This window comes from Nothobranchius furzeri, chromosome 1 (assembly GCF_043380555.1).
Source record: "Nothobranchius furzeri strain GRZ-AD chromosome 1, NfurGRZ-RIMD1, whole genome shotgun sequence".
In the NCBI taxonomy this organism is placed as follows: domain Eukaryota; kingdom Metazoa; phylum Chordata; class Actinopteri; order Cyprinodontiformes; family Nothobranchiidae; genus Nothobranchius; species Nothobranchius furzeri.
The window spans coordinates 32,405,029-32,429,028 of NC_091741.1; the positions used below are offsets into that span (position 1 = coordinate 32,405,029).

General features: G+C 44.3%; 1 protein-coding gene across 5 annotated transcripts in view; it reads right to left on the reverse strand.

Annotated features, from left to right (window-relative positions):
- Nucleotides 1–24,000, reverse strand: part of LOC139071589 (coiled-coil domain-containing protein 136-like) — a 38,935-nt gene that overhangs the window by 5,819 nt on the left and 9,116 nt on the right. For 3 of the 5 annotated variants that reach the window (XM_070554356.1, XM_070554418.1, XM_070554447.1), the window contains 4 exons: nucleotides 12,474–12,591; nucleotides 12,125–12,308; nucleotides 11,912–12,046; nucleotides 9,623–9,737 (listed from right to left, as the gene is read on the reverse strand). In XM_070554356.1, the coding sequence (XP_070410457.1) occupies nucleotides 9,633–9,737; nucleotides 11,912–12,046; nucleotides 12,125–12,308; nucleotides 12,474–12,591 (542 nt within the window). In that variant the 3' untranslated portion in view covers nucleotides 9,623–9,632. Of the gene's footprint in view, nucleotides 1–6,228; nucleotides 9,523–9,622; nucleotides 9,738–11,911; nucleotides 12,047–12,124; nucleotides 12,309–12,473; nucleotides 12,592–24,000 lie in introns of those variants that run through there. The other 2 variants (XM_070554375.1, XM_070554404.1) reach the window with 2 other exon arrangements.

Here is a 24,000-nt window from a genome sequence, read left to right on the forward strand (position 1 = left end):
GTCCACACAGGGAAAGCCACGTGTCCACACAGGGAAAGCCACGTGTCCAAACAGGGACAGCCACGTGTCCACACAGGGACAGCCACGTGTCCACACAGGGACAGCCACGTGTCCACACAGGGACAGCCACGTGTCCACACAGGGACAGCCACGTGTCCACACAGGGACAGCCACGTGTCCAAACAGGGACAGCCACGTGTCCACACAGGGACAGCCACGTGTCCACACAGGGACAGCCACGTGTCCAAACAGGGACAGCCACGTGTCCACACAGGGACAGCCACGTGTCCAAACAGAGACAGCCACGTGTCCAAACAGAGACAGCCACGTGTCCAAACAGGGACAGCCACGTGTCCAAACAGAGACAGCCACGTGTCCAAACAGAGACAGCCACGTGTCCACACAGGGACAGCCACGTGTCCAAACAGGGACAGCCACGTGTCCACACAGGGACAGCCACGTGTCCAAACAGAGACAGCCACGTGTCCAAACAGGGACAGCCACGTGTCCAAACAGAGACAGCCACGTGTCCACACAGGGACAGCCACGTGTCCACACAGGGACAGCCACGTGTCCACACAGGGACAGCCAGGTGTCCAAACAGGGACAGCCACGTGTCCACACAGGGACAGCCACGTGTCCACACAGGGACAGCCACGTGTCCACACAGGGAAAGCCACGTGTCCACACAGGGACAGCCATGTGTCCACACAGGGACAGCCACGTGTCCACACAGGGACAGCCACGTGTCCACACAGGGACAGCCACGTGTCCACACAGGGACAGCCACGTGTCCACACAGGGACAGCCAGGTGTCCCTGTGTGGACACTCTGACAGCCAGCTGCTGCTTTTGGCTCCCAGAGCTCGGCTGACCCGTTCTCAATAGTGGGTCCAGAGCTCTGGAACGCACTGAACTCTGTTGGTTACCTTGTAATTAGTTCTTCTCTTTTGGTTTTATCTGTGTTAATCTGTTCCTGAACAGCACTTTGGTGACAGGAATCATGTCTGTAAGGTGCTATAGAGATAAAGGATGAAACACACACACACCTATTGGATTGGATTTCAGATTTATTGGCCAAGTAAAGTTACATTTACAAGGAATTTAGCTTCGGTAGATGTTCGCTCTCTAAAACATACAACAACCATAATAAATGAGAATAAAAATACATAAAAAACACATAAGAACACGTATACCCACACACATGTTCATTTACACACATATGCATACACGTACGTACACACACACACACACACACACACACACACATATCCATAAGCATACTGAATAAGTATAAAAAACTATAGTAAAAGGATGGTAAAAGTATCTACAGATTCAGGAGGGAAATGGCTGAAGGAAAGAACCTGTGGACCAGTTGGCTGGTGGGAGCTGCAGCAGTCTGGATACAGTCAGGTAAACTTCTGCTCTAACGTGGTGGCGCTGCAGCAGCAGCGTGACGACGAACCATCTGCTGTGAGCCCTCTTGAAAGGGGGAGGAGCCGCGGCTCAGTGAGAGAGTAGGAAGCTGTGTGCTTCATGTCAGAGTTTTCAGAAGCAACACTGCTCACGGCTGCTCTTGTTCACTAACTTGGTGATCCAAAAGGGTTCAGATGAAGGCAACCGGGCTTCATTGGTTCCTTAAAGACGTTTCGCTTCTCATTTGAGACGTTTTGTCAATGAAAGTCAAAAAGTCCGAGTAGTCGTGAGACACTGGTGATGTTATACCTAAACTGTTTGGGGATTAGATTCAGAGCTGAATCACAGGTGCTGGGTCACATTTGAACCCCCAAACAGTTTAGTCTGGGTTACAGTCACAAGCATCTAATCACAACCACTCCCTCACAATAGAGGCCAACGACTCACCGGGCAGTAGAGAGTGTTGGGTAAAAAGCTGATTTTCACCTTCACTTTTTAATAGTATCGTTTTTTCAAACAGAGTTCATTAGCCTTACTCACATTTAACGTGGTAAATACAGCACTGGATGCATGGAAGATGATTTTGTCTGGGAACCATCTGGTGTTATTAACCGGCTCCTTCTGTTACCACAACAAGCTCCCTAGTGAAGTCCAGACGGCGTGAACCTGGGAACGTTTGCTGTCTGTGAACGAGTGGGTGTGGTCATCTTTAATGTGTGTGTGTGTGTGTGTAATGTCCATCTGTGAATAAAACCTTTTGATGGGCCCCCGCTCGTCGAGAGAGTAAACCGACCTCTCTGAACTGGTGTGTTTCTATAATCGCTCCGGTTTTGCGAAATCTGATTATTGATTATTTGTGTTTATTGGTAAATGGTATTAATAACAATAATATCTCTGACCCCCCTTGTGTGTTGTGGACTTTCTTTGAGGTACACCTGGAGTGAATAAATAAAAATACCCAACAGAGAGGAGGGGTATTCAGAGTAGTTTCTGCTCATTAAAAAACAGACAGCTACAGCTGATAAGCTTGACCCTCCCATGTTCCAGTCAGAACTCATAAAGCTCCTCAGATGAGAAGCGAAACGTCTTCAAGAAACCACAGAAGTCCAGCTGCTTTCATCTGAGCCCTTTTGGATCACCAAGACCCGGACGGCTGAAAACGATAAATGACCCGCACTTGTATGACGCCGTGGGCAGTCTAGCCTTAAATAATAGTCCCGCCTCTACTACAGCGGAGGTCCTCCTGTCATCTAGCAGCTGCTAAGAAGAAGCTGCAGAAATGCAGCTTGCACATGTTTTTCTTGTGTTGTGGCTGTTTGAAGAGCTGCAACAGACGTACCGGCGCCGGCATATTTAGTCTGTCAGGCTGAGACTCAGCCAGTCGCTGGTATAGTAGTATTAGCTATTTTTAAAATCTAACAGCGCTTACCGCTTTCATGCTAACTTAAGCTAGCTTCATGACATGAGTAATCTGGGGTACTGAAAAACATGAAAACGCTGCTGTACTTCATATCCATCGGTGTGATGTCCCAATGAGGCGAGGAGACTACACCGCACCTGTTTTTAAAGTCTGGGGCAAGAAGACCGCATTCTGAGCACAATCTGGACAGTCTTCGTTGCTGTGATGTCACTGGTCTTAAAGTCCGACCTCATGACCCCTGAATTTGGACACAGCGCTACTGTCTTTCCTGTTCCTGGTCAGAGACTTCCTGTTCCTGGTCAGAGGCTTCCTGTTCCTGGTCAGAGACTTCCTGTTCCTGGTCAGAGGCTTCTTTTTCCTGGTCAGGGACTTCCTGTTCCTGGTCAGAGACTTCCTGTTCCTGGTCAGAGACTTCCTGTCCTCAGTCAGAGACGTCCTGTTCCTGGTCAGAGGCTTCCTGTTCCGGGTCAGGGACTTCCTGTTCCTAGTCAGAGGCTTCCTGTTCCTGATCAGGGACTTCCTGTTCCTGGTCAGAGACTTCCTGTTCCTGGTCAGAGACTTCCTGTTCCTGGTCAGAGGCTTCCTGTTCCTGGTCAGGGACTTCCTGTTCCTGGTCAGAGGCTTCCTTTTCCTGGTCAGAGACTTCCTGTTCCTGGTCAGGGACTTCCTGTTCCTTGTCAGAGACTTCCTGTCCTCAGTCAGAGGCTTCCTGTTCCTGGTCAGGGACTTCCTGTTCCTGGTCAGAGGCTTCCTTTTCCTGGTCAGAGACTTCCTGTTCCTGGTCAGGGACTTCCTGTTCCTTGTCAGAGACTTCCTGTCCTCAGTCAGAGGCTTCCTGTTCCTGGTCAGAGACTTCCTGTTCCTGGTCAGAGACTTCCTGTTCCTGGTCAGGGACTTCCTGTTCCTGGTCAGAGGCTTCCTTTTCCTGATCAGAGACTTCCTGTTCCTGGTCAGGGACTTCCTGTTCCTTGTCAGAGACTTCCTGTCCTCAGTCAGAGGCTTCCTGTTCCTGGTCAGAGACTTCCTGTTCCTGGTCAGAGACTTCCTGTTCCTGGTCAGAGGCTTCCTGTTCCTGGTCAGAGACTTCCTGTTCCTGGTCAGAGACTTCCTGTTCCTGGTCAGAGGCTTCCTGTTCCTGGTCAGAGACTTCCTGTTCCTGGTCAGAGACTTTTGAGATCATTAAGAAATGTCATCAAAACCTGTAAAAACCTGCATTTTCTCTGTCGACCAGCAGAGGGCAGCCACAGTTTATGGTCCTATAAGGAGCATGTTTGATTACTTCTGGGAGGGTGCCAAGATGGCTGAGTAAGTAGACGCTTACTGCCGAGCTCTGCAAATGTAACTCTACAACAAGGTAAAAACATCACGTCAAATCAAGAGTTTTTGAGCTGTTTTGTTTCTCAACCAAAAAAGAACAAGTTTTTGAGAAGTAAGCGGCAAAATGTCTAACCGGGATAACAAGAGACCGTCGAGCAGTTCCAGAACAAAACTAATGCTAATGGCTGATGCTAATAAGGCAGATGATAACCAGGCGGCTGCGCTGGTGAATTCATTGGTTGACAACTGTCATAATTATGCGGCTGCCTCACTTCCTCTTCCAATAACGGACGAATTGATGGACGAGTTTCCACCTATACCCATCACACCCAGCCAATCTCCAGCGCCAAAGAAAGCGATGCACTCCAAGGAAGGTAACGTGGATGTCGTTGAAGCATTGTCAAAACTAATAAATAAAAGGATGGATGACCTTGCACTACAGATTGCTGGTATTAGAAAGACTGCTGACTTTGCATGTGAGGAAATACGAAATGTGAAAGGCAGAGTTGGCTCTTTGGAGCAGAAAATCGCTAAAGAGGAAGGTCGCGTGGATACCAACCAGCAGAGAATCACAGACCTGGAACGAAACTCCAGACGGCGGAACCTCAGGCTGTTTGGTGTTAAAGAAGCTGAGCGGGAAGATGTATGGAAGGGTGTTGTTGAGATCTGTCAGGCAGTGCTGCCTGAAAGTAAAAATTGTCTACGGGAAGCTATCGACACTGTGCACCGCGTCGGCCCTAAACGCCCAAACAGCACCAGGCCCAGAGCTATCATTATCCAGTTCGTCTCCCGGTGGATCAGAGATGATCTGTGGAAAGCCGCGAAGACAGCCCCATACCTGAAGGAGAACCGTGACCTGAAGTTTGCAGAGGACCTCTCAAAGGAAGATAGAGATCGTCGGAGCAAACTGTGGCCCATTATTGAGCAGGCTCGCAAGGAGAACAAAAAGGCCTACTACGTCGGATGTCGAGGTTTTGTGAATGGGACAGAAGTTTTTCCGTCCTCAGAATGAAAATGGAGAATAATGGATAAATAAGAAAGAAGGTTAAAACTGCCAGGAAGTACAACTGCTTATGTTTGCTGTTTATTTTTATGCATTTGATATTTTGGTTATTGAGAAGTTAATGTTATAACACTTTTACCAAAAAATTTTTTATAAATGCAGTGCTCGGTCCCTTTTTGATACTTACTTTTCTATTAAACACTATCTATTAGTTCTATTCACATTTCTAATTGTTCAGTTTCTGTTTTCTATACTGTCATTTTCTATTGTTTCTCTTAATGCCAGGGGGTTAAAACAATCTTGTAAACGTAAAGCTCTATTTTTGTTTGCTAAAAAATGTCATAGTGATTTCTGTTTTTTCCAAGAAAGCCATTCTGTTTCCACTGACGTGAACTTCTGGAAATCCCAGTGGGGTAACGATATCTGGTATTCGCATGGCTCAGAGAGGTCAGCTGGGGTCACAACTCTCAAAGGTACTTTTGGTGGTACTGTTCTACAATCAGACTGTGATTCCTTAGGTCATTATATTTGTTTGGTAGTCGAATACAATCACTACATTTTCATAATTGTTAATGTATATGGTTATAATATCAAGTCCGAAAATGATAAATTAATTGACTCATTAGATACGAGAATTACTTTTTGGCTTTCTAAATATCCTAGCTCACTTTTGTTAATAGGCGGAGATTTTAATGTATCGCTCAATGATACTATAGATAGATGGCCCCCAGCACAACGTTTTAAAAGTAACTTGAGGATGGAAGCATTTATGGATAAATTTAATGTAACTGATATTTGGAGAGAGAAATTTCCTGATGATATGTCATTTACATGGAGTAACCACTCTGGTTCAAGGAAATCACGTATTGATTTTTGGTTAATTTCTAAAAATCTGTCCAAAGATAGCATTACGGTCAATATCCTCACAACGCCACTCACTGACTATAGAGCAATATACATCAATTTACAATTTCTTCCTACTGAAAATATTAATAGATCTTCATATTGGAAGTTGAATAGTTCACTTTTGAACCATACATTTGTAAAAGCTGAAGTTACACGATTGTTAAAACACTTTTTCAACAAGGGTGATATTGAGAAGTCTTACAGTATAAACTGGGAACTTTTTAAATTTGAAACGGGTAAATTTTTGAGACAGTATGGGGCAAAAATGGCTAAGGCAAGATCAGAAGAGGAAGACAAATTAATTGTTCAAATTTCATCAATATATCAACTGCCACCAGATGAAGTCTCAGAGGAGGATAAATTGCAACTTAGGACCCTTCATTCTAAACTTGACGAGCTTTATCGCCAGAAAGCTGAAGGTGCTTTTGTTCGTTCAAGAAAAAAATGGATAGAGGAAGGAGAACAGAACTCTGCTTATTTTTTCCGTTTAGAAAAATCTAGATCTAAATCCAATACCATCCATCAGTTGAACATTAATGGTACGATCACTAATGATGCCAAAACCCTCTCTCAATGTTGCTGTAAATTTTACTCAAAGTTGTATGAATCAAAATATAAGGCAAATGTTGCTACTCAGTTCATCGACTCTGTAAATAATATAAGAGTAATTAAAACTGCAGATAGGCTTTATTGTGACAGTTCGTTCACTGAAAAAGAGATACTGGACTCCATTAATCTTCTTAAGAACAACAAGTCTCCAGGCACAGATGGATTGGTAGCAGAATTTTATAAAATGTTCTCTTCCCAGTTAGCACCATTTCTGTTACAGGTTTATAACGAAAGCATTGAAAAGGGCACTCTTCCACCCACCCTCACACAAGGACTCATTACTCTAATTCCTAAACCTAAGAAGGACTTACTTTCCATAGATAATTGGAGGCCAGTAAGCCTCCTAAATAATGATTATAAAATTCTAGCTCTATTGCTGGCCAGGAGAATTAAAGATGTTTTGGATGATGTTATAGATGAGACACAATCGGGATTTATGACAAAAAGGCACATCTCCAATAATATTAGACTCGTCTTAGATATCCTGGACTACTCTGACCTAATCCTGGATGATTCATTGATCCTTTTCCTTGACTTCTACAAAGCTTTTGACTCTATTGAGCATGAATTTATATTTCTCTCACTCAGGAAATGTGGCTTAGGTGATTTCTTCTGCAACGCCATCAAAACTTTATACTCTGGCGCAAATAGCTCTATCAGAATGAAAAATGGCACCACATCTCGTTTTTGCCTGAATCGAGGTGTACGCCAAGGGTGCCCCATCAGCCCTTATCTTTTTCTACTTTGTACCCAAATTCTCGCTTCTTATATTGCTAATAGTCCTATGAAAGGTATAAACATAGCAGACAGAGAGGTTGTCATCAGCCAACTGGCAGATGATACCACAATTTTTCTTAAAAATGCTAATCAGGTGTCAATTGCCCTGAAAATTTTAGATGACTTCTCAAAAGCTTCTGGATTAATATTAAATTTAAACAAATGTCAGTTATTACCTATCAACAATTGTAATGATCATAGTATTTGTAATATAGCTATTCAACACGAAGTAACATATTTAGGCTTGATTATCTGTAAAGATCAAAAAACCAGAATTACCTCTAATTTCTCTCCAATAATTAAAAAAACTCAATCTAAGTTAAATCAGTGGTTACAAAGAGATTTAAGTTTAAGAGGACGAGTGTTGCTCTCCAAAGCAGAAGGTTTGTCTCGCCTGACTTACGCTGCCATATCTCTGCATGTGGACAACAGAACTTGTGGGGAAATTGACCGAATGCTCTTCAACTTCTTGTGGAAAAACAAAACACATTATATTAGAAAGAGTGTAATAATGAACGACTATCAACATGGAGGACTCAATATCTTGGACTTCACTACCTTAAACAACACATTTAAAATTAACTGGGCAAAACATTTTCTTAAAAATCCCGTCTCCATTTGGAATTTTATTCCTCACTATATCTTCTCTAAACTTGGTGGTCTAACTTTTATCCTGGGTTGTGACTACAATGTAGGAAAGCTTCCAGAAAAACTTTCAATGTTTCACAAACAAGTTCTATTAGCCTGGTCACTGATTTATAAACATAATTTTACTCCCCATACATACTTGATCTGGAATAACAGGAACATAGTGTATAAAAATAAGTCATTGTTTTTCTCTAATTGGGTTGAGAAGCAGATCATTTTTGTGAATCAGTCGTATAATACTAATGGACAGCTTATGTCTTACACAGAACTCCTAAACACATATAAATTTCCAGCAACTCCCAAAGAATATGCCGTACTGTTTGCTGCAATACCTATGGGTGTCAGAATGCTTTTTAAAGGTGTTCTACCATTCGTACCGCCTATTTCTCCTCCCGACCCTGTGAACACATACGTAGGAAAAGTTTGTCTTATCGAGCATAAAAACAGTAATAGGAATATTCGTGCTTTATTTCAGAGAGAATCCTTATCTGTTCCACATGTGATTTTTTATTGGAATTCCTTTGTCCCTGACATCAGTTGGGAAAGAGTATGGACCATTCCTAATAAGTATTTTGTGACAAATAAGGTCAAAGAAGTTTCATTCAGAATACTTCATAAGTGTTACCCAGCTAATCACTATATGACAAAGTTTAAGAGGGACATGGAAGACCGTTCAGCACCTCTTCTGGATCTGTTCACATGCTACAACGTTTTGGAAAGACTTTAGCAGATTTATTATCGAACAGCTCTGCAAGGACTTCATTTTAAAATGGGAAAATGTTGTATTTTGTTTTTGTCGCAAGCACAGAAAGGAAGATGTATACTTTGTTATAAATTTGTTAATTATTCTAGCTAAATTCTATCTCCACAAATGCAAATATAGTAACCAAAAACCTAATTTCAAGCACTATTATAGTGACACTCTATCTTACATAAAACTGATTAGTGGATCACTAAACAAAAAAGCTTTAAAAACTATAACTATTTGCACTACCTACAATTTATTTGGATGTGTGTAACATTTCTGTAGTGCACCCCCGGCATATGTTTCATCTTCTTTGTTCAATTTTGTATGCAATTTGATTGTATACTTTCACCTTGTTCAATAAAGTTTGGGAAAAAAAAAAGTTTGATTACTTCTGTGACCACTTCCTTTATGATGTCATGGCTCTGTTTTCTGAATTTGGACCTTCATGTTCATTAATGTTTCTGGTTTAAAGTCCCGCTGCTAACGAAGCGCCTGAAGCAGCATGAACTTCAAAAACAAAGGCCACAACCCGAACAGTGGCCTCCGAATGTCGTCCTCCTGAAGACCAGGACACGGCCTCACAACACGAGAGCCTTCCTGGATGTTGCCTAGGATTTGGTGGGAACTCCTACAGATATGATGAAAGCAGGTGGATGAGGAGGCTTCAGGTTTCTTTATGCTGAGGAACCATGAATTTGAAACAGACCCAGAGTTAGCTGGGTGTCTGCCTCTCCTAGAGGAGCACAGCATCAGGCAGAGAGAGAAGGGCGTGGCCATACCTGGTCCTCTTTAGGACGCCAGCTCCTCCCACCAGCACCAAATCAAGGCCACTACTACAATCAATCCAATGAAGGGGATGGAAAGAACAGGGGGCTCAGATGGACGAGGGCAGTTCTGGGAAGAAGACAGAGGGAGGGGGGAGAAAATAAAAGCATAAAATAATAATCAGAGTAGAGCTGGTCGATCAATCGCATTTAATCACAATCACCATCTGGGTTTTTAACCATTATTAAAACTAGTGAGCCCATTATTTGCCCCTCCCTCGCAGTTCACTGTCACGCTGCTTTGACTTGTGAATTGAGCGCACCCCCCACACAGTCTTGCTAATCTAGTCACCATTTCCAACCACCTTTCACACCCCCTTCATGACTTTTCTCCCAAAGGTTCCCAGCAGCCATCCCTCCGGACGTGTGCATGTGCAGCAACTGACCAATCATGAGGCTTGCCCGGTGGCGTTCTCGCTCACAAAAACAGCTGCTTTACAAGTTAAACACGTTCCCAATGCAACGAGCCACATCTCAGGTGGATATTGGTTTTATCAGGGCTGCCTGAGACTCACTGCACCTCCTGTTTCTCAGTTGTTGCATCGCCCTGCTGTACACCCCCCCCCCCCACCACCACCACCACCACCACCACCACCACCACCACCACCACCACCACTCAGCTGGATTCAAGTATTATGCAGCAGGTTGTGGAAGTTACCAACACAGATGCTTATATTACACACATGTGCTGTTTCTCTCTCTCTTGTTACCAGTTTATGAGTTAATTAAAGATGGTGTTAAATAACCAAAACCTCCATTTCAGTCAAAATAACAGTGATTATCATTTGTGCCACAATGGAGCAACCCTGAATCAGAGTCACGATAAAACCAGAGGGGAGGAAAGTTAACAGGTGGAAAAGGACGTACAACGGCTCAGAACCACTTCGGATCCATTATAAAAGTCCATCCGTCCGTTTTCAGCTGCTTATCTGGAGTCGGGTCGCAGCAGAACATTCTCATTCTGACTTTCGTTAGAACTGACATCAATCACTCCCAGACCATTTCTGTGATCCCAGAGCCGCCTTGGGACTTGCTAGGAGGTTTTCAGGCATTACCCATGTCTGAGTTGGAGAAGCTGGTCCTCCAGCTGAAGCCATCTGGTTCTTCCTCCCAGGATATTCAGGAAAGCGTTTTTGGTGCTGGTACCCTTTGTTTTGGCCATGATGAATGGTCGTCTTAGTTCTGGTGTGGTTCCAGCGTCCCTGAAGAAGGCTGTTGTTCGTCCACTGCTAAATAAATCTGGACTGATGCTTTAATTCTGGCTACCAGTTTGTTTTGTACACTAGATGCTTTTCCGAACACTCAGGAGGTCTGGGAGACACAGTCGGGGTTCAGGGCTGGTCACAATACTGAGGCTGCTCTCCACAAGTGGCGCGGGTGATGCAGTTGTCCTGTTGCTGGTAGCTCTGTCTGCGGCCTTTGATACGGCTGATCGTGACATTCTTCTGGACCGACTGCTGAGCTGGGTGGGGACCTCAGGGCTAGCCATGGAATGGATAGGATCATATCTTAAGAGCAGGACTTTTTGAGTGAGGCTGGGTGAGGCATCATCTCCCTGGGTAGACTTGCAATGGGGTGTGCCGCAGAGATCTGTCCTGGCCCCCCTACTGTTTGCATTAAGTCTCCTACCTCTGGGGAACCTACTCCATCAACATGGTGTAAGATTCCACCTATATGCTGACGACTGTGATTCTCCGTATTTGCCGAGGGGCTGGTGGATCCATTTCCCGTCTTCTGGATTGTTTAAATGATGTCACTTCCTGGGTGGCGTCCAATTTCTTGCATCTGAAGAGTGATAAAACCAAGGTAATAGTACGCTAGTGGGCGCAGCCTCCACTGTGGACCTTGGCCCTTTGGCACACCATGAGATAAATATTGTTTCCAAGGTGTGAACTAACGCGGTAGTCTGTTCCAGATTAATGTTTTCATCGGAGACGCCTGGCTAAGGTCGAGCCCCTGCTGTCGAGGGGGCATTTACAGTCTGTTATTTGTGCATCCACCCTGTCCAGACTTGACTGCTGCAGTGCTCTGTATGCATGGGTGCGATTGCTCAAACCCGACCGAATGAACCGTGTTTCTCTTTGAGGAGACCTCAAAACTAGACACATGAAGTCACATGACCACCTGGAGGGTTCACAGCAGACCTTCAGCTGTTTTCTGGATGTTCCTCAAAACTGACCTCCTGAACCCTGATGACTCCAACTCCTGGTCGGTGTCTAACCCAGCTGTAACGGACACTCTCACCTTTGACCTTCCTTCCAGGATTTTGTGCAGCTCAGCCTTGCAGCTCTGCAGCTCGGTCTCCAGAGTGGCCCGTTGTTTCTGGCTACGGTCGTAGAGATGCTGTAGTTCCTCAAGCTCGGCCTTCAGACCCTCACACTGACACCAACACACAACAAGAAAGTCCAGGTCAGGAGCTCTGGCAGACTGCTAATGGATCCAGCGCCTCTAACATACCTCCTTCTGGACCTTCTGGGCCGTCTCCTCTGCTTGCTTCAGCTGGAACGTCAGGATGCTGACTTCATCCTGGACAACTGATGTGGCCAGATCCTCCAGGTCTGGTCCAGACTGGGACAGAGAGATGTAGGAGTTGGTTCTTACTTGCCCTTCCGTTCTGACTGCCAGGTAAGCGTCCTCACACCTGTGTAGAAGAGGTTTTGCAGGCATCAACAGAACCAGACACATCTGAGCTCCAGCGGTGTAACTTTGTGATGCTGTTAGAACCTGAACAACAAACCCATGACAGACACTGCTATCCTGTAGGGAAGAGACCAGCTGACCCTGGATAAGAACCAGAACCACTCACGTGTCGTGTTTTTGTTGCAGATGCTCCACTTTGTTGCTCAGACGCTTGTTGTTGAGAGTCAGAGTCTGACATTCATCCGTCAAAGAGACAAACTCGTCCTGCAGTTGGGTCGCTTGACCTGGACACAGATCAACCAATTAACTGGAGTTTAAACCAATCAGCTGCTTCAAATCGGTTCTGTTCACTCATTTGATTGGGCCGTGCTTTTATCAGCTGCAGCGTTTATCTAAGATTCTGCCAAACGGGCCAGGAAATGGTTGCGTTACGGTTACTGACCATAGGGGCTCTCCTCCTGAGAGCTTGTTCTGATCATCAGCCTCATAAACGGACCTTTTTAAATAGACCATCACCCCAGCATTGGCGGTTTTAAACAGGGGCCCACAGGGGCCTGGGCCCCTGTAGAACCGGCCCTGGCCCCTGTTATGGCCCCTGTGCTGAAGAGATCGGAGTTTTTTCCCGCGCTGCCTCGGAGACGGGAACTAATGCGCTGCTGCGTTTCACACGGAGCCTTTAGAGCGCAGCACACTCTGTTGGACAGAACTGTTTACCCGGTGGATTTTAGAATAAAAGATTAAAAATAGTTTAAATGGGACCCGAAGAAGTTCTTGAGCACAACTAACGGAAAAGACGCTAAGAGACAAAGGTAAGCAATACAGTTTATATTCCTGACATCAGTGTTTAGATCGTAGCCGCGCGTTTCTGTCATTTACTTTTAAGTTCCTAACTGAGTCTATCCACAGTTAACACTGACTCGTTGTTCCTTTGTAACATTAACTGTAAAATAAACATGAAGCTGCTGCATTTTAAGCCTTAGACACGTTGAGATTGGATCACAGTATTCATTTATCTATGACTCTCTCGCAGCACTGACTGGAAGCATCAGCGGCCATGAAAAGAAAAAGGGATAGAGGTGGGCATACGGGTTGCCCCCCATCCTGGTGCCTGAACGTTGGAGGTTATGTTAGAAAATTCAAGATCCTTGAAGTTTTTTAAACACACGGAGGAAATACCATACACGTTTATTTATAAAGCACATTTAAAAATAGCATGGCAGCTAACCAGAGTGCTGTAGAGGAGAGCCAAAGCCTCGCACACAACGACGACGACAGCGTAGGAGTAAAAAGTAAAGCTAAAACATAAAACACACATGAAAGCAAGGCCATAGATTACATTAAAGGCTAACTAACCATGAAACAAGTAAAAGCACTAAGATAACAGATAAAAGAGACATAAGTAAAAACTAACTTAGCAACGTTGGCGAGCTGAAACATACAGAAGAACGTCACAAGTCGCCGCTAAAAGAGAAGCGTCACACTGACGTCTGAAGACAGTCGTGGGAAAAGCCAGAATAAAGTTGTGTGTTTAGACTTAAACCTACGGGGAAGGTGCCTGACGCTCATGGAGGGGCAGCGTGTGAGACGGCATGCTCACCCCGAGGTTTATAGTGAGCCTTCGGAACGATCAGCAGCAGCTGATCAGCTGAACGAAGGGCACGAGTGGGCCTGTAGAGATGCAGCAGGTCGGCCAGGTGAGAGGGTGAAGGGCAGTTCAAAGCCTTGTAGACAAACAGCAGGATTTGACCGGGAGCCAGTGTAAGTCTGCAGGAGTGGCAGAGATGAGTGTGCGTCTGTCGGTGTTGGTTAAGAATCCGGCAGCGGCATTTTGAACCCTTCGTAGTCTGCCCAAGGCAGAAGCACTGATCCCAATCAGGACTGCATTTGCATAATCCAGACGGGAGGAAATGAATGTGTGGATGACTGACTCGAGGTGCGGGCGTTTGAGAATGGGCTTGAGGCGAGTGATCCGGCGAAGCTGGAAAAGCACGACCTGACAGTTGCGTTGACTTGAGAAGTCATGGCAGGGCGGAATCTAGTTTCACACCCAGACTAGTGGCACATGATGGCAGGCTGAGGGCAGGTAGGGTGGATATACTACTGCCGTTTGTAGGGTTAAAAAGGAGGCACAGGAGTTAAGTGATCGCCCCATAATCGGAAGGTTGCAGGTTCGAGTCCTGCTCAGTCTGTCGCTGTTGTTGTGTCCTTGGGCAAGACACAACTCACGTTGCCTGCTGGTGGTAGTCGGAGGAACCGGTGGCGCCTGTGCTCGGCAGCCTCGCCTCTGTCAGTGCGCCCCAGGGCAGCTGTGGCTATATCGTAGCTCATCCCCACCAGTGTGTGAATGTGTGTGTGAATGGGTGAATGACTGGGCTGGAGCATTTGTTCGTGCTCTTGGTTTGGTGTTCCAGATGGACTGATTGGCTGCACCTGGCGGTAAGGCGTTTCCTGTTTCCTGTTTTCAGTGTTGCACTCCGTGAAGCTGCTTGGTGTTTGGGGCTCGCTAAAACCGATTTAATTTCTCTTATTGTAGCACAAAAGCACGCTAAAACACACATTTTCTGTTGTTCCACCTAGCTTTTAGGGAACCATTTGAGTTTGCACGCAGTTTATTTGGTGTTGAACAGTTAGCTTAGCCTCAGCACGGCTATGGCTACTTCTGTCTCTGCTTCTCCGTCTCCTATCTCTTGCTCTCTGTGTCAGATGTTTAGTTACTCCTCTGCCTCCTTTAGTGATAATGGTACGTGTAATAAATGTAGCATTTTTGTAGCTTTGGAGGCGAGAGTGTCGGAATTGGAGTCCCGGCTCCACGCTGTTGAAAAGCCCGTAAACAGCCATAGCTACTTAGCTAGCATGGGGCTAACTAGCTCAGAACCACCCCGTAGCGATCCTCCAGCAGAACCCGAGCAGCCGGGACCTCAGGCCGGCTGGGTGACGGTACGCAGGAAGCATAGAACCCAGCCCGTGGGCCACCACCAACCCGTCCACGTTTCTAATAGATTTTCCCCGCTCAGTGACGCACCCACTGATAAGCCGACTCTGATCATTGGCAGCTCCACAGTCAGAAACGTGGCATTAGAGACTCCAGCAACCATAGTTAAATGTTTACCTGGGGCCAGAGCGGAGGACATCAAATCTTACCTGAAACTGCTGGCTAAGGATAAGCGTAAATACAGTAAGATTGTTATTCACGCTGGCGGTAACGACACCCGGTTACGCCAATCGGAGGTCACTAAAATTAATGTTTCTTCGGTGTGCAAGTTTGCCAAAACAATGTCGGACTCCGTAATTTTCTCTGGCCCCCTGCCTGATCGGACCAGTGACGACATGTTTAGCCGCATGCTGTCCTTCAACCGCTGGCTGTCTAGGTGGTGTCCTGAAAACAACGTGGGCTACATTGATAATTGGAAAACTTTTTGGGGAAAACCTGGTCTGATGCAGAGAGACGGCATCCATCCCTCTTTGGATAGAGCAGCTCTTCTTTCTAGGAACATGGCCAGTTTTATTAGTCCTCCATGACTACCCAGGGTCCAGACCAGGAACCAGAGTCGTAGTTTAACCCACCCCTCTGCAGCTTCTGTACTGTTACCCACCCACTACCCCATAGAGACAGTGTCCTTGCCCACGGCCAAAACCACACAGATTAAATATCAGGCTTAATAAAGCAAATCATGGAAATCTCATAAATATTAGAACAAATTCAACTGAGCAGAAAACTAGAAAAATTAAATGTGGGTTGTTGAACATTAGATCCATTTTTTCTAAGACTTTGTTAGTTAATGACTTGATTTGTGATAATCAGATCTCTTTGCTCTCTCTCACAGAATCCTGGCTGCAGCAAGAGGACTATGTTAGCTTAAACGAGTCGACTCCTTCAAATTATTTAAATTATCATATTGCTCGAAGTACAGGGCGAGGAGGAGGAGTGGCAACCATTTTTCATTCGGACTTATTAATCAGTCCCTTACAGATTAATAGCTACAGTTCGTTCAAACATCTAATTCTTAGTTTTCCTAATCCAGATTGCAAAACTGTAAAACCACTCTTGTTTGTAGTTTTATATCGTCCACCAGGCCCTTACTCTGAGTTTTTGGATCAGATCTCTGATTTTTTATCTGATTTGGTGCTAAATACTGATAAGGTCATTATAGTGGGGGATTTCAACATTCATATGGACATTGAAAAGGATAGCCTCATTGTAGCCTTTAGTAATATCTTAGACTCAATTGGTTTTACTCAAAGAATACATAGCTCCACCCACTCCTGCCATCATACATTGGACCTTGTGCTGACTTATGGCATTGAGTGTGAGGAAATAACAATCTTTCCACATAATCCAGTCCTCTCGGACCACTTTCTGATAACCTTTGAGTTTTTTATAACTGAGTTTTCAAGACATAAAAGTAAATTTCACTATAGTCAGTCTCTATCTGACAACGCAGTTGCATCTTTTAAATCAACTGTTCCATCTTTACTGTCCTCAGCATCTCAGAGGAACGTAGCAGAGGGCAATATTCTCAGTTGTAGCCCCTCACAAATTGATGCCTTAGTTCATCATGTTAATTCCTCTTTACGTGTGACATTAGATGATGTTGCCCCTTTAAAAAAGAAGGTAATTAGGGACAGGAAGTTGGCTCCCTGGTTTAATTCTCATTTACGAGCCTTAAAACAAAACTCTAGGAAATTGGAGAGAACATGGCGCTCTACGTACCATGAGGAGGCCTACCTATCCTGGAAAAATAGTCTTGTGCTTTATAAAAATAAGCTTCAACAAACTAGAACTGCTTATTTCTCAACATTAATTGAGGAGAATAAGCATAATCCTAAATTTCTTTTCAGTACAGTTGCTAAACTTACACAGAATCATAGCTCTGAGCCATCTATTCCCTTAGCCCTCAGCAGCAAAGACTTCATGGGATTTTTTACAAGTAAAATTAATTCTATTAGAAACAAAATGTTTAGCATCCTCCCTAATGCGATTTCTTCTTCCTCAGTAAGTGAGGCAGCATCAGAGGTGACTGTAGAACCTCATCTGTGCTTGAACCGTTTTGATCCAGTTGAGCTTTCAGAGTTATCAAAAATATTAGCTTCATCTAAACCTTCAACTTGCATTTTGGATCCAATCCCAACCAAATTATTTAAAGATGCATTTCCTTTGGTTACTGCCCCCATTCTAGATATAATCAATCTATCCTTAGTAAATGGGTATGTACCACAAGACTTTAAGGTTGCTGTAATCAAACCTTCACTTAAGAAGCCTTCTCTGGATCCAGATGACCCAATGAATTAGACCAATATCTAACCTTCCATTTTTATCCAAAGTCCTGGAGAAAATAGTGGCCATCCAAGTATGTGAGCATTTAAACACTAATGCTCTGTTTGAGGAATTTCAGTCTGGTTTTAGAGAGTATCACAGCACTGAAACTGCATTAGTGAGAGTTACAAATGATATTCTCATGGCCTCAGATAAGAATCTTGTGTCTGTTTATTTTTGTTTATTTGTACAGCACATTTAAACACAGCATGAGAGCCGAACAAAGTGCTGAACAAAACATAATAAAAACAATCAGGGCTGCATGGTGGCACAGTGGTTAGTACTGTTGCCTCGCAACACCAAGGTTGCAGGTTCGAAACTCAGCTGTGGCCTTTCTGCGTGGAGTTGCGTGTTCTCCCCATGCATGCGTGAGTTTCCTCCGGGTACTCCGGTTTCCCCCACAGATCACAACATGCCCTATAGGTTATAAATTGTAAGTCGTTTTGGATAAAAGCGTCTGCTAAATAAATAAACATAAACATAAACAATCAAAAATAAAAACTAAATCCATTAAAATCGAGTAATTCAAATAGAAAAGAAAAGGAGAAAGAGAATAAGTTAGACTGAAGGAAAAGCCAGAGAGTAAAAGTGAGTTTTTAAACGAGACGTAAAAAGGGAAAGAGAGGACGAGAGTCTGATCGGGGGGGGGCGAGTGGTTCCAGAGCTTCGGTGCACAAACTGAAAAGGTGCGCTCCCCGCGGGATTTACAGCGGGAGCTAGGGACATGTAGGAGGTGCTGGTCGGCTGATCGGAGGGATCTTGTCGGGACAAAAGGGTGAATGAGCTCAGACAAGTAGCCAGGTGATAAGTTTTTGAGGGATTTAAACACAAAAACCAGGATCTTAAACTCTATCCGGAGATGGATGGGGAGCCAGTGGAGATTTGCTAAAACCGGTGTGATGTGTTCTCGCTGCCTGGTGCCAGTCAGGAATCGGGCTGCTGCATTCTGCACTAGCTGAAGGCGGGCAAGAGTGTAGGAGGAGATACCGTATAGCACTGAGTTAGAGTAGTCGAGACGGGAGGTAATGAAGGCATGGACAACTGAATGGAGATGACGCCTTTTTAAAATGGGCTTAACTTTAGAGAGACGCCTCAGGTGGTAAAAACAGGTCTTAACTACCTGGTTGACATGAATGCCCCCTTTTCTTGCTTCAGTTCCTCCGTACCTGTGCCGTGTTCCTGCGCCGCCGCCCTGGAGGAGGAGGAGGCAACGCCACAGGGGGAAGAGAGGCGGAAAGCTGGCGAAAATGAAGCTCTGTCGGGCAGTTTTCCCGGTTCCTGTAAATGGCGCGTTTTGCTCCCTGGATCATTGGTGGCTGGCTAATCCCCCTGACACCTGGCTCGTGCCCGTTGTGGACTCGGATTGTTTGGATCGGCTGCGCTGTCCTTACTCGTCATCGGCAACCTGGTGTTAATTTTAACAATCTGCGGTATGTTCTTCGAGCTTCAAGGACCTCTGACAACTTGGGGAAGATGGCTGCCGTAAAGTTTGGTTTGGTGAACGCGAGGTCTCTATCAAATAAGACAGTTATTATCAAGGATTTCCTCACATCAAATAGTCTCGATTTCCTCTGTATCGCGGAGTTATGGACAACGCCAGAAGGTGAGTCTAGCATCTTTTCTGAATAGTTGCCTCCTGGGTGTTGCTACTTTAATTCTTCACGTGTCTCAGGACGTGGAGGGGGGACTGCTACAGTGTTTAAAGACTCTTTTAAATGTCAGCGATTCCGTCTACCTCCATGTTTTTCCAGTTTTGAATGTCATCTCTTTGAACTTGGTAGGCATGATCCTGTGCTGTGTACGGTAATCTATCGTCCCCCGCGATACAACAAAGATTTTTCAACTGAGTTTGCTGGACTTTTAGTTGAAGTGTTGCCTGCTTTTGATAAGCTGCTCATTATGGGAGATTCCAGCATTCACGTTTGTTGTCCTGATAAACCCATGGTGAATGAATTTTTGAGAATTGTGAACTCTGGTAATTTGGTGCAACATGTTTTTGGACCGACTCAGGAGCAGGGACATGTTCTTGATCTTGTTTTAACATCTGGGCTGTCTGTTTCTGACATTGAGATTTGTGACGCTGTTTTCTCAGATCATATGCCTCTACTTTTTAGCATAGCCCTCTCTGACAGCAATCAAAAATCACCTGCTCCTTTCAGGCAGGTTAGGATTGTCAACCCATTGACTGCTCCCCGTTTTTGTGGCAAATTTGATTTGATTTCTAACAACCTGGAGTCCTTTTCTGATGATATAATTGAGCTTAGCTCACAGTTCCATGATTGCTGCAGCACCATATGGACTCGGTGGCCCCGTTGCAGCTCAGGAAACCCAGGGCTAAACGTGAGCCGTGGATAAATGAGTCCACGCGCAATGCAAGAAGAAAATGTTGAATGGTTGAGAGGAAATGGAAAAAGGACAGGCTAATGATTTCTTTCCAGATGTTAAGAAATGCTCTTCATCGCTATCAGGAAAGGAGGAAATATTTCTCAGATATCATTCAGTCTGCCTGCAGTAAGCCACGTGTTCTTTTTAATGTTTTAGATAACGTCCTCAATGTCGACCAACCTGCAGAAATTGAGATCTCCCAGGGGCTGTGTGAATCGTTTTTGACATTTTTTATCGATAAAATAGTGAGCATCAGAGCTCAGATACCGGCATGTCCTCTCCAGGGTTCTGCAGGATGCTATCCTTCAACTTTTTGTCAATTTGAACCACTGACTCTGGAGTGCCTGTGGGAGATCGAGGAACCCTTAAAACCCTCAGGTTCTCCTACTGATGTGATTCCTCCCTGCCTCTTTAAGGAGGTTTTTTTCCTCCGTGGGCCCTTGGGTTCTTAACATGGTTAATGGTAGCCTTTCATCTGGTGTGGTTCCAGAATCTTGGAAGCATGCTGTTGTTCAGCCACTACTTAAGAAGCCCAGTCTTGACCCCTCTACTGTGTCTAATTACAGGCCTATTTCAAAACTTCCATTCCTTTCAAAGGTTCTGGAGAAAGTGGTGTATTTGCAAGTGACGGAGTTTTTGCATGCAAATGACATTTGTGAAAAATTCCAGTCAGGTTTTAAGAAGGGACATAGCACAGAGACTGCACTGCTCAGGGTCTTAAACGACATTCTTTCAGCTACTGACTGGTGATTTTGTGGTTCTGGTACAGTTGGATTTGTCTGCTGCCTTAGACACCGTGGATCACAGTCTCCTGATTTCACGGTTACAAGAGTCTGTTGGGATTAAAGGAGTTGCTTTGGACTGGTTTAAGTCCTATTTGGCTGAGAGGTCATTTTCTGTATCATTAGGTGGCTTCACGTCATCTCCCTCACCTCTAGTTTGCGGGGTTCCACAAGGATCGGTGCTGGGCCCGTTGTTGTTCTCTCTGTATTTGCTACCTCTGGGTTCTACTTTTACAAAACATGGATGTTCTTTTCATCTATATGCAGACGACACCCAGGTTTATATTCCCATTAAACGTGGCCTACCCAATTCCTTAGATCCTCTTCTAAACTGCCTCGATGAGGTTAAAACCTGGATGTCTGCAAATTTTTTACATTTTAATAATGACAAGACTGAGGTCATGCTTTTTAGTCCTAGTGTGTCCAGTGGGCCATGTTCTGCTGAACTTGGTCCACTAGCCCTTTTCTTGAAACCTGTAGCGACCAGTCTGGGAGTCCGGCTTGACAGTGATCTGATTCTGGAAAAGCAAATCAGTGCCGTCACCAAAGCTAGTTTTTATCAGTTAAGGAGGATCGCCAAGGTTAAGCGTCTGCTCTCAAGTCATGACTTTGAGACGGTGATTCACGCGTTTATTACATCACGTCTAGACTATTGCAACGCACTGTACCTTGGTCTTCCTCAGTCTCACCTCTCCAGTCTTCAAATGGTGCAAAATGCAGCAGCACGCCTATTGACGGGTTCGAGAAAGAGGGAGCACATCACCCCAATTTTAGCTTCGCTGCACTGGCTGCCTGTTGACTTTAGGGTCCAGTACAAGGTTCTTTTATTGGCTCTTAGAGCTGTACATGGCCTTGCTCCGCAGTATCTGTGTGAGCTTTTAGTAACTTTCTCCCCGTCTCGGTCACTGAGGTCAGCCGACCAGTTTCTCCTGGAGGTGCCGAGAACAAAGAGAAAGCTCAGGGGTGACGGAGCTTTCTCAGTAGCAGCTCCAAGGTTGTGGAATGCTCTCCCGATTCAGATTAGGATGGTTTCATCACCGTCGGGTTTTAAATCACTTTTAAAGACTCATCTGTTCTCAACTGCTTTTAATTCAGTTTGAGAATGCGTCTGTTTTAGTAGCTTTTATTTCAGTTTGATGTTTGTTTTTATCATGTTTTTACCTTGTGATGAACTTTTTATCTTGTTTTTAGAATTTTTAGGGAACTTCTGTTGTTTTTGGCTTGTTAAGCACTTTGGTCAGCTTTTATGCTGTTATAAAGTGCTTTATACATAAAGTTGACTTGACTTCGACTTGTTTCTTTCTCAGACTCCTTTCTATGTTCTATTGTTCGTGTGTTGAGTTGGCGTCCGGTTTCTCCTATGTATGTTTTATTGCAGAGTTTGCATGGGATTACGTAAATGACTCCACATTTAAGTCCAGCTGGTATCTTGTCTTTTGGGTGCACTAGTCTGTTTCTAACTGTTGTGTATGGCTTTGTTGTTGTGTTTATGTTGTGTTTTTTCATTGTTGCTCTTATTTTTTCTGTTATGCCTCTGATGTATGGTAGGGTTATCACTGGTTCTGGTTCTTGTCTTTCTGGGTTTCTGGTTCTTTGCTTTTGTTGTTCTTTTCTTTCTGTTGTTGTTTGTTGTTTTCCTTTGTTTATTGCCCATGTCGGGTATCTGCAGGTCTTTAAAGCGTGTTGTATGTGTTTGTCCTCTTGTTTACGGTCTCTCTCTTCTGTTATTATGTTTGCTCGGTGATATAATGTTCTGATTACTGACATGTTGTGTATGGTGGGGTGTTCTGATGTCCATAATAGATATTGGTCTGTGTGTGTTGGTTTCCTGTATGTGTTTATGTTTAGGGTCCCGTCGGTCTGCCTGGTGATTTTCATGTCCATAAATGCTATGCTGCCTTCTGTTTCTGACTCATAAGTGAATTTTATGTTGCCCGTGTCTTCAATATTGTTTAAGTGTTGTGTTAGTGTTTCTGTTTGACCTTTTGGTATGATTTCCAGTATGTCGTCTACGTAGCGTTTCCATAGTTTTATTTTACAGTTTGGGGGGGCGGTGGCTATGGCTTTCTGCTCCAGGTCTTCCATGAAAAACTGGCACAGGGTGGCTGATAACAGGTTACCCATGGCGAAGCCTTCCAGTTGTTTGTATATTGTGTTGTCGTATGTGAAGTAAGTGGAGTTAGCTACCAGTGCTATCAGTTGTGCTATGTCATCTGCTGTGAGGTTTGTCCTTTTATGTAAAGTTTTGTCTTGTCTGATTCTGTTAACTACTATGTCTATGGTTTTTTGGGTTGGTGTTGTTGTGAACAGGGATGTGACGTCATGTGAGATGAGTATGTCGTTGTCTTCTATTGTAATTTCCTTTAGTTCTTTTGCCAATTCTATACTATTTTTGCAGTGTTGGTCTGTATTTCCTAATAACGGGCTGATGATTCTGCTGATATCTTTTTCCATGTTGTATGTTGGTGTACCTATGCTGTCAACTATTGGTCTAAGTGGTGTTTTGTTTGTGTATTTTTGGTGTTCCATATATTCTTGGTGTTATGTTTGCTGTGGGAATCCAGTGTTTGTACATTTTTTCTGTTATTTTGCCTTTTTCGTGCAGTGGCTTCAGTCATTTTTTCATGTTTTTCTTAATGTTTTCTGTTGGGTCTTTTTTAAGTATTTTGTATGTATTTTTGTCCTCTAGCATCTGTTTCATCTGATGTTTATATGTTTCTCTGTCCATAACTACTGTGGTTCTTCCTTTATCTGCCGGTAGAATAATTATCTGTTCATTTTTGGATAAAGCTGTCATGGCTGATTGTTCTTCTTTTGTAATATTGCTGTGTTGAATTTGGCTGTTCTTTAATATCCCAACTACGTTATTTCTGAGTTCTGCTTTCTTTCCCTCATCTGTGAACTGTTGACATGCTAGTTCTGTTGCTACAATAAATTCTTTATAAAGTCAGCAAAGATGCACAGAAAAGAAGACCAGACACCAGCGAGGGAGGATGAGAAAGACAGACGCAACAACCTTGTCATCCCCTATGTAGCCGGAGTATCAGAGAAACTCAGGAGGGTTTTCTCCAAACACAACATACCAGTGTACTTCAGGCCCAGCAACACACTCAGACACAAACTGGTTCACCCGAAAGACAAAACTCCTAAACACAAACTGAACAATGTGGTGTATGCTGTACAGTGCAGCGAGGAATGCCCAGACCTCTACA